The 14,496-nt window shown below is 48.8% G+C and overlaps 1 protein-coding gene across 2 annotated transcripts; it reads right to left on the minus strand.

The window, feature by feature from the left end:
* Positions 1-4,490: 4,490 nt before the first annotated feature.
* LOC139536882 (uncharacterized) lies at positions 4,491-9,366 on the minus strand. 2 transcript variants are annotated; one of them, XM_071337585.1, is made up of 3 exons: positions 9,250-9,366; positions 7,189-7,938; positions 4,491-5,952 (listed from the first exon to the last, which is right to left on the minus strand). In XM_071337585.1, exons 2-3 carry the CDS (start codon positions 7,934-7,936, stop codon positions 5,828-5,830), a joined length of 873 nt encoding a protein of 290 aa, XP_071193686.1. In that variant the 5' UTR covers positions 7,937-7,938; positions 9,250-9,366; the 3' UTR covers positions 4,491-5,827. The 2 variants fall into 2 exon arrangements, with proteins under 2 accessions (XP_071193686.1, XP_071193685.1); XM_071337584.1 differs by lacking the exon at positions 4,491-5,952 and having other exon boundaries at positions 6,113-7,938.
* Positions 9,367-14,496: the final 5,130 nt, after the last annotated feature.

Below are 14,496 nucleotides of genomic sequence, written 5' to 3' on the forward strand. Positions count from 1 at the left end.
GTGCTAAGTTGAGGGTTTCAACTTTGACTGATAGAACTAACGTGATTCACTGAGCAATGTCATTCTAAATTTGGGTAGAATAATTAATTAGGTTTTAATTAAGATTTGGAAACTGAATGATTGTTTTGTAATTGACTTGAGCAGTTTTTTCTTTGTATGTTTATTACTGTATAAGTAGGGAGAAATTAATGTGTTATGGGTTAGATAAAATTATTTACGTGTAAATGTATTCGTGGAGGTGGTCATTGTGGAAGGAGAGCCCTGCTGGGCCCGGGTCGGGTCTGTTGTGTACTGATGAAGCATGTACTCCTGTTTGATCTACCTATATTTCTGTTAACATTTCTTTACTATGATTTTTGACATGAGTCTCAAAACCAGGGAGTGTGAGGGAAAAATCCTGTGTAACCTCTTTAAGCTTGTATAGCAGAGACAATGCAATGAAGAATTACTTTAATAGTTCTTAATGCTAAACTTTGTTATGCACATGTGCTGTAGGAGCCTTAAACCTGTATATTTCCACTGCCTGTTTGAAGGTCTTGTAAGAAGGAGCGGGTATTTTTCCACTCTGCTTCTGTTCAACTTAGTCACACGGTGTCACACCGCTTTGGTTCCCTCTCCTGTCCAGCTCAGGCGTTTGATACTCCCTCCGCCATTTGTCTTTCTCGGTCATTGTAAATGTTACTTGTTTTCCTGAAAGGAATCTCTCCTATTTCCTGAGTAGTTTATATTTTGCACTTTGTGTTCGCCCTGTTTTGTTTATGAAGATATATTTTGAGCACAACAGTATTTGGGTTTTGTCCCGCTTTGATCTATGGTGCCTACATAAATTCAGTAGTTCTAAACCTGCGACCGCCTCCTGCCTACTCATCTCTACACCAGTGACACACGGTCAAGACAAAGAGCCTCTAAGAGTGACCACAGTTTTTCAGCCCATCCTGTCTTTTACGATCTTCCAAGGGTACAGCTGTGTGGAGATATGAAGAGAACAGAGGCTGGCTTGAACAGAGAGGAGTAACGGAACTAACGGTATCACTTGTTTGTGCACTATGACCTGATACACATAGCCACAAGAAGAAAAGAAGGTAGCTTATGATGCCTGAACCCACCCGGGAAGGGGTGGAACCAGCCATGACTAAGCATTTTTAGGTTCACTATATAACACCTTAGCATTTCCTGTATTGTCAGGCTCTATTATTGCAATAATTAATGATGTATGATTGTTTGAAGAATTATCCAAGTCTCTCCTGATTCTTTAGAAATTCCACAACAACTGTCCATCAACTCCTGGCTGAACCCTACATTACAGCCACTGACAAAGCACATGCCTGATATCTTTACATCATAGGGAGTCAGGTGATGGGGATTTCATCACTATAGCACATTCAGCGATCAATTTATTGCTATTCATCTAAAAGAATTCATAGATTTTAAACCAAAAATGCATTCTGTTTGTCATAGATGGACAAGTTTAATATGAGATGAAAGGTGAGTTCCTAACGAGTCCAGATAAGATAATGGAGCAGTATATATACAAAAAAATAAGATCATCTTTGAGAAACTAGCAATCATCCAAATAAAAATGAGACAGGGAGAATCTGAAATTCCAAAAATGTCATGGCAAGGGGCCCCTATTGATTTTCTTATAACGTTTGAGTCATTCAGATAGCATGAAAACAAAGCACAATACCAGCACTAGTAGGAGACATCAAAGGATACACTATGAGTGTAACGTTCGTTCTCCTCCTCGTCTGAGGAGGAACAAGGATCGGACCAATATGCAGCGAGGTATGAAGACATAATGATTTATTTAAAGAAAGACGAACACGAAGCACACTTGATTAATGACAAAACAACAAAACGACGTAAACAGACCTGAACTTGAGAACATATAACAATGAATGCACGAACAGGAAAGAACGAACTAAACGAGACAGTACCGTGTGGTGCAACAAACACAGACACAGCAACAATCACCCACAAACAAACAGTGTGAACAGCCTACCTTAATATGGTTCTCAATCAGAGGAAACGTAAAACACCTGCCCCTGATTGAGAACCATATCAGGCTAATTGAAAAGAACCCAACATAGAAACACATAACATAGAATGCCCACCCAGCTCACGTCCTGACCATACTAAACAAAGACAAAATAAAGGAAATAAGGTCAGGAACGTGACAGTACCCCCCCCCGGAACGTGACAGTACCCCCCCCCCCCCAAGGTGCGGACTCCGGCCGCAAAACCTGAACCTATAGGGGAGGGTCTGGGTGGGCATCTGTCCACGGTGGCGGCTCTGGCTCTGGACGTAGTCCCCACCCCACCATAGTCAATCCCCGCTTCCGTGGCCTCCTCCTAACAGCCACCCTCCATATTAACCTCACTGGACTGAGGGGTAGCACCGGACTGAGGGGCAGCACCGGACTGAGGGGCAGCACCGAACTGAGGGGCAGCACCGGACTGAGGGGCAGCACCGGACTGAGGGACAGCACCGGACTGAGGAGCAGCTCCGGACTGAGGGGCAGCTCCGGACTGAGGGGCAGCTCCGGACTGAGGGGCAGCTCCGGACTGAGGGGCAGCTCCGGACTGGCTGACGGCTCTGGCTGGTCATGGCTGGCTGACGGCACTGGCAGGTCATGGCTGGCTGACTGCTCTGGCTGGTCATGGCTGGCTGAAGGCTCTGGCTGGTCATGGCTGGCTGACAGCTCTGGCTGGTCATGGCTGGCTGACGGCACTGGCAGGTCATGGCTGGTGGGCGGCTCTGGCTGCTCCTGTCTGGCGGGCGGCTCTAGCGGCTCCTGTCTGGCGAACGGCTCTAGCGGCTCCTGTCTGGCGGACGGCTCTAGCGGCTCCTGACTGACGGACGGCTCTAGCGGCTCCTGACTGACGGACGGCTCTAGCGGCTCAGGACAGACGGGCGGCTTTGAAGGCTCAGGACAGATGGGCGGCTTTGAAGGCTCAGGACAGACGGGCGGCTTTGAAGGCTCAGGACAGACGGATAGCGCAGACGGCGCTGGGCAGACGGATAGCGCAGACGGCGCTGGGCAGACGGATAGCGCAGACGGCACTGGGCAGACGGGCAGTGCAGGCGGCTCTGGGCAGACGGGCAGTGCAGGCGGCTCTGGGCAGACGGGCAGTGCAGGCGGAACTGGGCAGACAGGCAGTGCAGGCGGAACTGGGCAGACGGCAGACTCTGGCCGGCTGAGGCGCACAGTAGGCCTGGTGCGTGGTGCCGGAACTGGAGGTACTGGGCTGGAGACACGCACCACAGGGAGAGTGCGTGGAGGAGGAACAGGGCTCTGGAGACGCACAGGAAGCCTGGTGCGTGGTGTTGGCACTGGTGGTACTGGGCTGGGGCGGGGAGGTGGCGCCGGATATACCGGACCGTGCAGGCGTACTGGCTCTCTTGAGCACCGAGCCTGCCCAACCTTACCTGGTTGAATGCTCCCCGTAGCCCGACCAGTGCGGGGAGGTGGAATAACCGGCACTGGGCTGTGTTGGCGAACCGGGGACACCATGCGTAAGGCTGGTGCCATGTATGCCGGCCCAAGGAGACGCACTGGAGACCAGACGCGTTGAGCCGGCTTCATGGCACCTGGCTCAATGCTCAATCTAGCCCGGCCAGTGCGGGGAGGTGGAATAACCCGCACCGGGCTAAGCACACGTACAGGAGACACCGTGCGCTTTACCGCATAACACGGTGTCTGCCCGTACTTTCGCTCTCCACGGTAAGCTCGGGGAGTTGGCGCAGGTCTCCTACCTGACTTCGCCACACTCCCTTGTAGCCTCCCCCAAGAATTTTTTTGGGCTGACTCACAGGCTTCCTACCGCGTCGTCGTGCTGCCTCCATTCGCCGGTATCCCTCCTCACACTGCTCCAGAGAATCCCAGGCGGGCTCCGGCATTCTCCTTGGGTCGATCGCCCACCTGTCGATCTCCTCCCACGTAGTGTAATCCAGACTCTGCTCCTGCTGCCTATTACCCCGCTGCTTGGTCCTTGGTTGGTGGGTGATTCTGTAACGTTCGTTCTCCTCCTCGTCTGAGGAGGAACAAGGATCGGACCAATATGCAGCGAGGTATGAAGACATAATGATTTATTTAAAGAAAGACGAACACGAAGCACACTTGATAAATGACAAAACAACAAAACGACGTAAACAGACCTGAACTTGAGAACATATAACAATGAACGCACGAACAGGAAAGAACGAACTAAACGAAACAAGACGAGACGAGACAGTACCATGTGGTGCAACAAACACAGACACAGCAACAATCACCCACAAACAAACAGTGTGAACAGCCTACCTTAATATGGTTCTCAATCAGAGGAAACGTAAAACACTTGCCCCTGATTGAGAACCATATCAGGCTAATTGAAAAGAACCCAACATAGAAACACATAACATAGAATGCCCACCCAGCTCACGTCCTGACCATACTAAACAAAGACAAAATAAAGGAAATAAAGTCAGGAACGTGACAATGAGACACTATTTAGTGTTTCAACTGTGAGATATATTTTTAAACAGTTTTCCATTAACTCTTAACATGGTCTAAAATCTGTTGCAGTTGTCTTATATATGGCTATTCACAGACAAGTTATATTTACATGATTTAGCATAATTAATAATTACCGGTGGCTCGCACATGTGACTGACCAATACCTCACAAGGCTTTCTCTCTCCAAGTTGAGACCTTGAAACTGAGATACCTCGGTTGTTCCCATAGCAACATTCTGGGCGTACTGTCAAGTTTCTTATCAGTGATAGTGAGGATTCCTCCATACACAATCAGTCAGTCACCTGCATGAACCCATCTAATTGGTTATTAGAAAAGTATCATTGATTTGATACACAACCATAAAATTTCCCTCACAGGGTCTCAGGGGCCAAATCGAATTTCTGTAGAGTTTTATTCACCACACTGTTTGTGTGAAGGCCATTTCAGGCTGTCAATGTGCTCTCTGCTGTCTCCTGTAGTTCGAGATCAGCTCCTTCATTTTGTTGACGTTGAGGGATAGGTTATTTTCCTGGCACCACTCTGCCAGGGTTCTTACCTCCTCCCTGTAGGCTGTCTTATCGTGTTGAAGAAATGGATGTCTCATGGTATGGTACGTTATACAAAATAGGTCAACTTTGAGCACCTTAATCTTTTGAATTGTTTTGGCAAAAAAAGTCACTTTCTGAGCACTTCTACCATGGGCAAACATGTATGGGAAGTTTTGTTTAAATTAAAAGGGGTGCCGTCAAAAAGTGATTGAATTAAAATGGATTTACCCTACCTCAACAAAAGGCCAACTTACTGCTATCACCGGAGGGCAATGTGTTACTTGTTTGCACAAATCAACCATTGGACTGACAAAGTTATTATTCAAGTTGCCATGTCCATGACAAGGCTTGTACATACAAGGTCTTGAAAATCAGTTGTATATTCATTATTGTAATCTAGTTCCTATTTAAATTGTTGTACAAATAACATCCCTGGTTAATTCTAGGAATTTAGAATCCGTCATAATGCTTCAAGATATAGGACAGGGGGCCTCCCAAGTGGCGCAGCTGTCTAAGGCACGGCATCGCAGTGCTAGAGGCATCACTACAGATCCGGGTTCGATCCCGGGCTGTGTCGTAGCTGGCTGCGCCCGGGAGACCCATGAGGTGTTGCACAATTGGCCAAGGGTCGTCTGGGTTAGAGGAGTGTTAGGCCGGCTGGCATGTCCTTGTCCCATCAGGCTCTAGCGACTCCTTGTGGTGGCCGGGCAAATGCATGCTGGCTTTGGTCGCCAGCTGTACGGCGTTTCCTCTGACACATTGGTGCAGCTAGCTTTCAGGTTAAGCGAGCAGTGTGTCAATTACCTGTGCTGCTTGCCGGGGTTGTGTTTTGGAGGATGCATGGCTCTCGACGTTTGCCTCTCCCGAGTCCGTACGGAAGTTGCATCGATGGGACAAGACTGTAACTACCAATTGGGGAGAAAAAGGGGTAAAAAAAATTGATACTGAGCAGGACTTCAATTTTATTATCTCCCCATCACAGAAGGGTTTAGGATAACTTGTTTATCTTGCACTATACGGATATATTTCCTAGTGCAACAGGTATATGTTTTGGACACTCAGAGGCAGGGTAAAACACAATTTTATTAGATTACGAGCCAACAATGGACAGAGGTACAAAAGCCATACCATACAAGATCGAACGATTGTATTGTCAACCTTTTACAAGTCAATTATACTGTTGTCTTTCCATTTGTATATTTTGACACAGAGTTCATTGTACTGTCATGGAGGGCCATTAAACACAATCAAAAAAGAATATACTACAATGTCACATGCTGTTTCACTCAGTGTGAATATGATGTACCATTTCATCATGGCTTTACTTAGTGGAAGATTTAAATAGACTCATCAGTTTTGCACAGATCTACATTGTCATTGCATAACTCATATCATACATGAGAGAGGAAATCGCAAGAGACATTTTCAGAACCACTGAGAATAGTCTGAGTTTGAATGCTCTCCTACAGAGAGCCTGAACTAGCTATCGGATCACATTATCCTTCGTTCTGATTCTAAAACTGTACCATTCCCATTGTTATGAAAAGTAGAACGTTTTATTTGACCAGAGTTATCATTCGTCAATAATGGAGTGAGATATCACTCACTCAATAGTAAAGATTATGACCTGTCATTTTTTCTTAGTCATATGTCTTTGTGCATAATCCTTATAGCAAATTCTGCATCTTTTCCACACATCTTTATTCACCCTACTACTTGTCTCGCGTGATCATCCTTCCAAAATCCTGTCTTGTTCAACTTTACGAGACTACCCTAATACTGATGGCACTGTCAACATTCCACTTACTGTGATATGTGTGAGGCATACGCTAGTCTACAATATGTCTTACACTACATACTGTACAAAAAGATCAGGCATGAAAACTCAATTTGTACATGTTACCATATGGACCTGCGTTGTCCAAATGTACCAATTAAGCGGTACATAAGTACATCAAGGATCCATAATGTACAGTACTTAAAAGTGGGGATTAACAACGCTACACAAGGTTACATCTCTGCGATGGCAGGAAGCATGCACGCCCTGACTCTGGCTTCTCTCCAGGCCGAGCGACAGTCAGCGATCCAGTGTGACACCATTGTGTGATTGTCCATGTAGCGAGTGCACTTCCCCCTCTCACCTGCAGGTGCCCTGTCTGGGTCATTCTGGAACGTCCATGAGAATGAGCTGGAGGCACCAGGTTTCTGCTGGTCTGATGAGGATGTCTGTGGTGGAGCAGGGTCAGGGTTTGGCTTCTTTTGGTCAGTGGGGTCCATCAGGCAGAGCTCAGGGCAGCTGCTTTTGCGCTGGGTCACGGGCGAGGAACACATGCGGGGGAAACTGCCGGCACATACCGGGGGTCGTGGTCGACGCTGGGTCGCACTCTGACTCCCTTCGCCCATCCAGCCCTGTGAGTCATGGCTGCGACAGGCGGCTGAGAGGAGTCCTTCCCTGTGACCATAGAGGAACTCCAGAGGGTCAGAGACACTGGGGACAACCCTACTGGAGGTCTGACGTGAACTGACATCCACCACTCTCTCTGGGCCACTACACTTATTCTGACTCTCCTCTTGCTCTGACTGTGTGTGGCGGCTGACCTTAGAGATCAGAGGCTGACAGGGTGGCACACGGTCACTCAGTCTGTGCAGCCTCAGGGAGGCCAGAGCGCCCACCGTGAGGATGTCATAGTCAGGTTCGCCCTGGGGGAAGGTTGGTCGGGCGAGCTGGCAGATGGACAGGAAGTAGTCATGGGTAGACAGTGAGTGCGCCTGACCATGGGGAGGGAGGTGGCGGCTGTTGGCCTGGTTCATGTCTTGGACCAGCTCCTCATAGCCCTCCCTGATGGTGGGCAGGCACCTCTTAGCCAGGAGTCTGGAGCGGGGTCGCATGCCTGGGAAACAGGAGGGAGAGAGAGGCTGGACAGGTCAGTCTCTGAGAATAACTTTTTGTTTTTGCAAAGCTTGGATTGTGGAAAATGTAAACAATGCCATGAGAATGACACATTTTTTAATTAATTATCAATTTGCATCTAGTTAAATAAAGGAAAAAGTCAAAAACAGGCAAAGTGTAATTGACCATGCTATTTGTATGTTTTTAAAATTTGTGTATTTGATTTGTATGTGCAATCGTTTACAGGAAAGATGTGCTGAGCCCGTCTCCATGGTAACCTTGCTTTCCCTCATCACATCTCAGGGTGTGCTCATATTAGGCACACACACACATAATCCACCCACCTAATAACCCACACAAACACTCACACAATCCACACACCTAATAACCTACACATACACCACACAATCCACCCACCTAATAACCCCCACACACACTCACATAATCCACCCACCTAATAACCCACACACACTCACATAATCCACCCACCTAATAACCCACACATACACCACACAATCCACCCACACATACACCACACAATCCACCCACCTAATAACCCCCACACACACTCACATAATCCCCCCACCTAATAACCCACACATACACCACACAATCCACCCACCTAATAACCCACACATACACCACACAATCCACCCACCTAATAACCCACACACACACCACACAATCCACCCACCTAATAACCCACACATACACCACACAAAAACATGTTCACACACACACTAATAAATATATAAAAGCACAGATTAACATTGAGTGGGTTTAAACTACTAGCTTTCCTTTTCATTGAAGGTAACACAGCACAGCTCTCCATTTTAGGACGCCATGTAAACAACTAATTTTGCCCCTCCATATTCTCATGTTGTCTCAGGAACAGTGAGTTTAGAAGACAGACTGACAAACCGACAGTCAGACCAGTGTTACTAGCTTACATTAGGCATGGGGACTTCATTCACATAGCAAAACAAATCCCTATTACATAATCTCATCTAGTATCCTAAAAATATCTTAATTTTATGCAGAATCTCAAATATAGGTTATGACGTATATTTGTTCTGCACATCCCATAGGGTACCAAAATTTGAACTTGAATTAATGATATTTTAAGCATATCAACTATTTTGCCATTGAGCATCAGCACATACATTGTTTTTGTGTACTTATTGCCTGGCCATGTACGCAGCTATGATATAACCATTCAATTTCCTCAGGGCACGTACCATCTATTAGTATTGCTATCAGTCCAGGTGTCTGGCTTTGCCTGTTCTATGTAGAATGCAGCAGAGCTTCCTACCTGTGTCTTATTTGTGTTTCTGGTGGTGTCGTATGCTCGTCTTCGTTGCCTCTCACCCCTCTCGCCGCCTCTAGCCAAGCTGCCACAGAGCTCTGTGCCTCTGACCGACATACAGCTACAGAACGAAAATAACGGTTTATCCCACCCCCTTTCTCTCTCTCTCGCTCCCATGCCCTCCCTCTCCTCCCTTAGCCGGCTAAAAATAGCACCTCCATCCCATTTTGTGGCTGAGCATAATCATGTGCCAAATGGATTTTTATTGATGTACAGAGTAAGAGTGTGGAAGGTACAAGGCGTGAGTGGAGCGGCAAGAAAGGGAAAGAGAGAAGAGAGTAGGAGGTTAGGTAGGGGGACGAAAGAGGCAGCATTTAGAGGAGGATGAGGTCATGGAGAGGAGGATGAGAGGAGAACAGGATGAGGAGGAGAGGATAATGGTTCCCATGATTCAACGCAGGGCCGTGACGCAAGAACACAGGAGTGCCCCAGGGGTGTGTCCTTTCACTGTTGTTGTTCTCTATCTATACTAACGAGATGAAGATCCGAGGAAACAATGTGAGCCTTTTTAAGTACGCAGATGACATGGCTCTGGTAGGACTCTTTTTTAAAGTTGCTACGTCAGATGGGGACAGCTATTTTAAACAGACCAACAACCTTCAAGAATGGTGTTGGTCAAGTGCCCTCCACATCAATGTGGAAAAGATAAAGGAGTTGATCATCAACGGCAACAACTTACCAATGTCCCAACCACTCTCTCTGAGCGACCAACCAGTGGAGGTGGTTAAGTGTTTTAAATATCTAGGGACACAAATTGATAACAAGCTGAGTTTTTTGGAAGAAAGCCAACGCCTGTTCTTAATCAGGAAATTAAAGGGGTTTGGGGTCAGCCAGGATGTTCTGGAGAGGGTGTACAGCAGCTTGGTGGAGAGCATCCTCGCGTTTAATATGACAGTCTGGCATGGTCATCTGAGCGTGAGGAGCAAAAGCAAACTGACCAGAATAGTAAACACAGCCAGCAAAGTAATTGGTCGACCACAGGCACATTTGAGCATTCTGTTCCACAAAGCAACCAAAAAGAAGACACTGGCTGTCATTAGCAACCCCTCCCACCCTCTACACCCTCAGTTGGAGAGGCTTCCCTCTGGCCGGCGCTTCAGAATGCCCATGGCCAAGAAGAACGTGTTCAAACATTCATTAGTTCTTTGTGCTGTTGGACTACTAAATGCAAAGTAAATTGTATCGGTATATGTACTTATCTATCTAGTGCAGCTGGGACAGTGGTCATTTGTGAGTGAATGTATTAAGGTCTTAATACTTGTTTCGATATCTCACAATTGGATTTCTCAGGCAGTCACAAATGCTGAAGTAACCGATCACACAACGTCTGTCGGAGACAAACAGGTGGCGAATAAGGTGAGCCCATTCCTCCTTCTGAGGCTCCACTCGCCCGCCTTGTGGTCATTCTCGCATCTCTTCCTTGCGGAAATGATCACGACAGCTCCTGAAGCTTTCCTCAGCATGACTTAAATTCCTGAATTCCTACATAACAGTTCACAGGCGAATGTTGAGGTTAACCCTGCCGAACGTAGGACCTCAGCTCTTATCGACAGTGTTTAGTACTTACCGAAAGGAACATTTTGGTTCGAGTTGAATTACTTTTCTACTTCCCAGTCTCTGGTGACAGCTACTGTAACATGGCTAGTTACCGAGACTCAGTTAGCCCATGCTGCAAGTGTAACGGAATTCCTCCTCCTCTTCATACGAAAAGGAGGAGTGGTGATTCGACCAAGACGCAGCGTTGTAACTTGACATTATATTTATTAAACAAAACCGAAAAAACAGGAAGAACACTTGAATAGATACAAAACAACAAACGACGTAGACTGACCTGAACGTAAGAACTTACATGAAACACGAAGAACGCACGAACAGGAAAAACAGACTACACAAAAACCGAATGAACAAACAAACCGAAAACAGTCCCGTGTGGCGCAACATACACAGACACAGGAGACAACCACCCACAACAATCAATGTGAAAACACCTACCTTAATATGGCTCTCAATCAGAGGAAATGAAAACCACCTGCCTCTAATTGAGAGCCATATCAGGTCACCCTTAAACCAACATAGAAACACAAAACAGACTGCCCACCCAAACTCACGTCCTGACCAACTAACACATACAAAACTAACAGAAAACAGGTCAGGAACGTGACATAACCCCCCCCTTAAGGTGCGAACTCCGGGCGCACCAGCACAAAGTCTAGGGGAGGGTCTGGGTGGGCATCTGACCACGGTGGTGGCTCAGGCTCTGGGCGAGGTCCCCACCCCACCATAGTCAATCCCAGCTTACGTCTCCCCCTCCGACTGACCACCCTCCTATTACACCCACTTAATTTACAGGATAACATGAAAATAAGGGGCAGCACCGGGACAAGGGGCAGCACCGGGATAAGGTAGCTCAGGACAGAGAGGTAGGTCAGGATAGAGAGGTAGCTCAGGATAGAGGGGCAACTCCGGGCTGAAGGGCAGCTCCGGACAGAGAGACAGCTCTGGACTGAGGGGCAGTTCAGGATTAATGGCAGCTCTGGGCTGAGGGGCAGCTCATGGCTGGCTGACGGCTCTGGACGCTCATGGCAGGCTGACGGCTCTGGACGCTCATGGCAGGCTGACGGCTCTGGACGCTCATGGCAGGCTGACGGCTCTGGACGCTCATGGCAGGCTGACGGCTCTGGACGCTCATGGCAGGCTGACGGCTCTGGACGCTCATGGCAGGCTGACGGCTCTGGACGCTCATGGCTCGCTGACGGCTCTGGACGCTCATGGCTCACTAACGGCTCTGGACGCTCATGGCTCACTGGCGGCTCTGGCAGATCCTGTCTGGCTGGCGGCTCTGGCAGATCCTGTCTGGTTGGCGGCTCTGGCAGATCCTGTCTGGTTGGCGGCTCTGGCAGATCCTGTCTGGTTGGCGGCTCTGGCAGATCCTGTCTGGTTGGCGGCTCTGGCAGATCCTGTCTGGTTGGCGGCTCTGGAAGATCCTGTCTGGTTGGCGGCTCTGGCAGATCCTGTCTGGTTGGCGGCTCTGGCAGATCCTGTCTGGTTGGCGGCTCTGGCAGATCCTGACTGACGAACGGCTCTAGCGGCTCCTGACTGACGAACGGCTCTGACGGCTCGGGACAGACGGGCGGCTCTAATGGCTCGGGACAGACGGATGGCTCAGACGGCACTGGGCAGACGGATGGCTCAGATGGCGCTGGGGAGACGGATGGCTCAGACGGCGCTGGGGAGACGGATGGCTCAGATGGCGCTGGGGAGACGGATGGCTCAGATGGCGCTATGGAGACGGATGGCTCAGATGGCGCTATGGAGACGGATGGCTCAGATGGCGCTGGGGAGACGGATGGCTCAGATGGCGCTGGGGAGACGGATGGCTCTGGCCGGATAAGGCGCACTGTAGACCTGGTGCGTGGTGCCGGAACTGGAGGCACCGGGCTAAGGACACGCACTTTCAGGCTAGTGCGGGGAGCAGGGACAGGGCACACTGACCTCTCAAAGCGCACTATAGGCCTGGTGCGTGGTACCGGCACTGGTGGTACCGGGCTAAGGGCACGCACCTCAGGGCGAGTGCGGGGAGAAGGAACAGTGTGTACAGGACTCTGGAGACGCACAGGTGGCTTAGTGCGTGGTGCCGGCACTGGAGGCACTGGGCTGGAGACACGCACCATAGGAAGAGTGCGTGGAGGAGGAACAGGGCTCTGAAAACGCACTGGAAGCCTGGTGCGTGGTGTAGGCACTGGTGGTACTGGGCTGGGGCGGGGAGGTAGCGCCGGAAATACCGGACCGTGCAGGCGTACTGGCTCCCTTGAGCATTGAGCCTGCCCAACCTTACCTGGTTGAATGCTCCCCGTCGCCCGCCCAGTGCGGGGAGGTGGAATAACCCGCACCGGGCTATGTAGGCGAACCGGGGACACCATGCGTAAGGCTGGTGCCATGTAAGCCGGCCCGAGGAGACGCACTGGAGACCAGACGCGTTGAGCCGGCCTCATGACACCTGGCTCAATGCCCAATCTAGCCCTACCAGTGCGGGGAGGTGGAATAACCCGCACCAGGCTATGCACACGTACAGGAGACACCGTGCGCTCTACTGCGTAACACGGTGTCTGCCCGTACTCCCGCTCTCCACGGTTAGCCTGGGAAGTGGGCACAGGTCTCCTACCTGCCCTTGGCCCACTACCTCTTAGTCCCCCCCCAAGAAAATTTTGGGTAGTACTCACAGGCTTTTCGGGCTTCCGTGCTAGACGCGTCCCCTCATAACGCCGGTTCCTCTCTCCGGTTTCCTCCGCTCTCCGAGCTGCCTCCAGCTGTTCCCATGGGAGGCGATCCTTACCAGCCAGAATCTCCTCCCATGTGTAGCAACTCTTGCCGTCCAAAATATCCTCCCATGTCCATTCCCCCTTCTTGCGCTGTCCCCTCCTCCCGTTACACCGCTGCTTGATCTTTTGTTGGTGGGTGGTTCTGTAACGGAATTCCTCCTCCTCTTCATACGAAAAGGAGGAGTGGTGATTCGACCAAGACGCAGCGTTGTAACTTGACATTATATTTATTAAACAAAACCGAAAAAACAGGAAGAACACTTGAATAGATACAAAACAACAAACGACGTAGACTGACCTGAACGTAAGAACTTACATGAAACACGAAGAACGCACAAACAGGAAAAACAGACTACACAAAAACCGAATGAACAAACAAACCGAAAACAGTCCCGTGTGGCGCAACATACACAGACACAGGAGACAACCACCCACAACAATCAATGTGAAAACACCTACCTTAATATGGCTCTCAATCAGAGGAAATGAAAACCACCTGCCTCTAATTGAGAGCCATATCAGGTCACCCTTAAACCAACATAGAAACACAAAACAGACTGCCCACCCAAACTCACGTCCTGACCAACTAACACATACAAAACTAACAGAAAACAGGTCAGGAACGTGACAGCAAGGTTCTTGGCTAGTTAGCTGGAAAGCAAACTAGCCACACTTCTACCTGCACATACGGTAGTATTGCTAGCTCCCTTCTCTTGTAAACCTACAGTTCCAGTCAAAAGTTTTGACACACCTACTCTTTCCAGGGTTTTTCTTATTTTTACTATTTTATACATTGTAGAATAATAGTGAAGACATCAAAACTATGAAATAACACATAACACATTGTTTAACACTAAAAAGTGTTAAACAAATC

Source organism: Salvelinus alpinus, chromosome 13, assembly GCF_045679555.1.
Source record: "Salvelinus alpinus chromosome 13, SLU_Salpinus.1, whole genome shotgun sequence".
NCBI classification, from domain to species: Eukaryota; Metazoa; Chordata; class Actinopteri; order Salmoniformes; family Salmonidae; genus Salvelinus; species Salvelinus alpinus.

Coding starts and splice junctions, on each gene's coding strand:
- LOC139536882 (XM_071337584.1), bottom strand. CDS start 7,936: ATGCGACCCCGCTCCAGACTCCTGGCTAAGAGGTGCCTGCCCACCATC.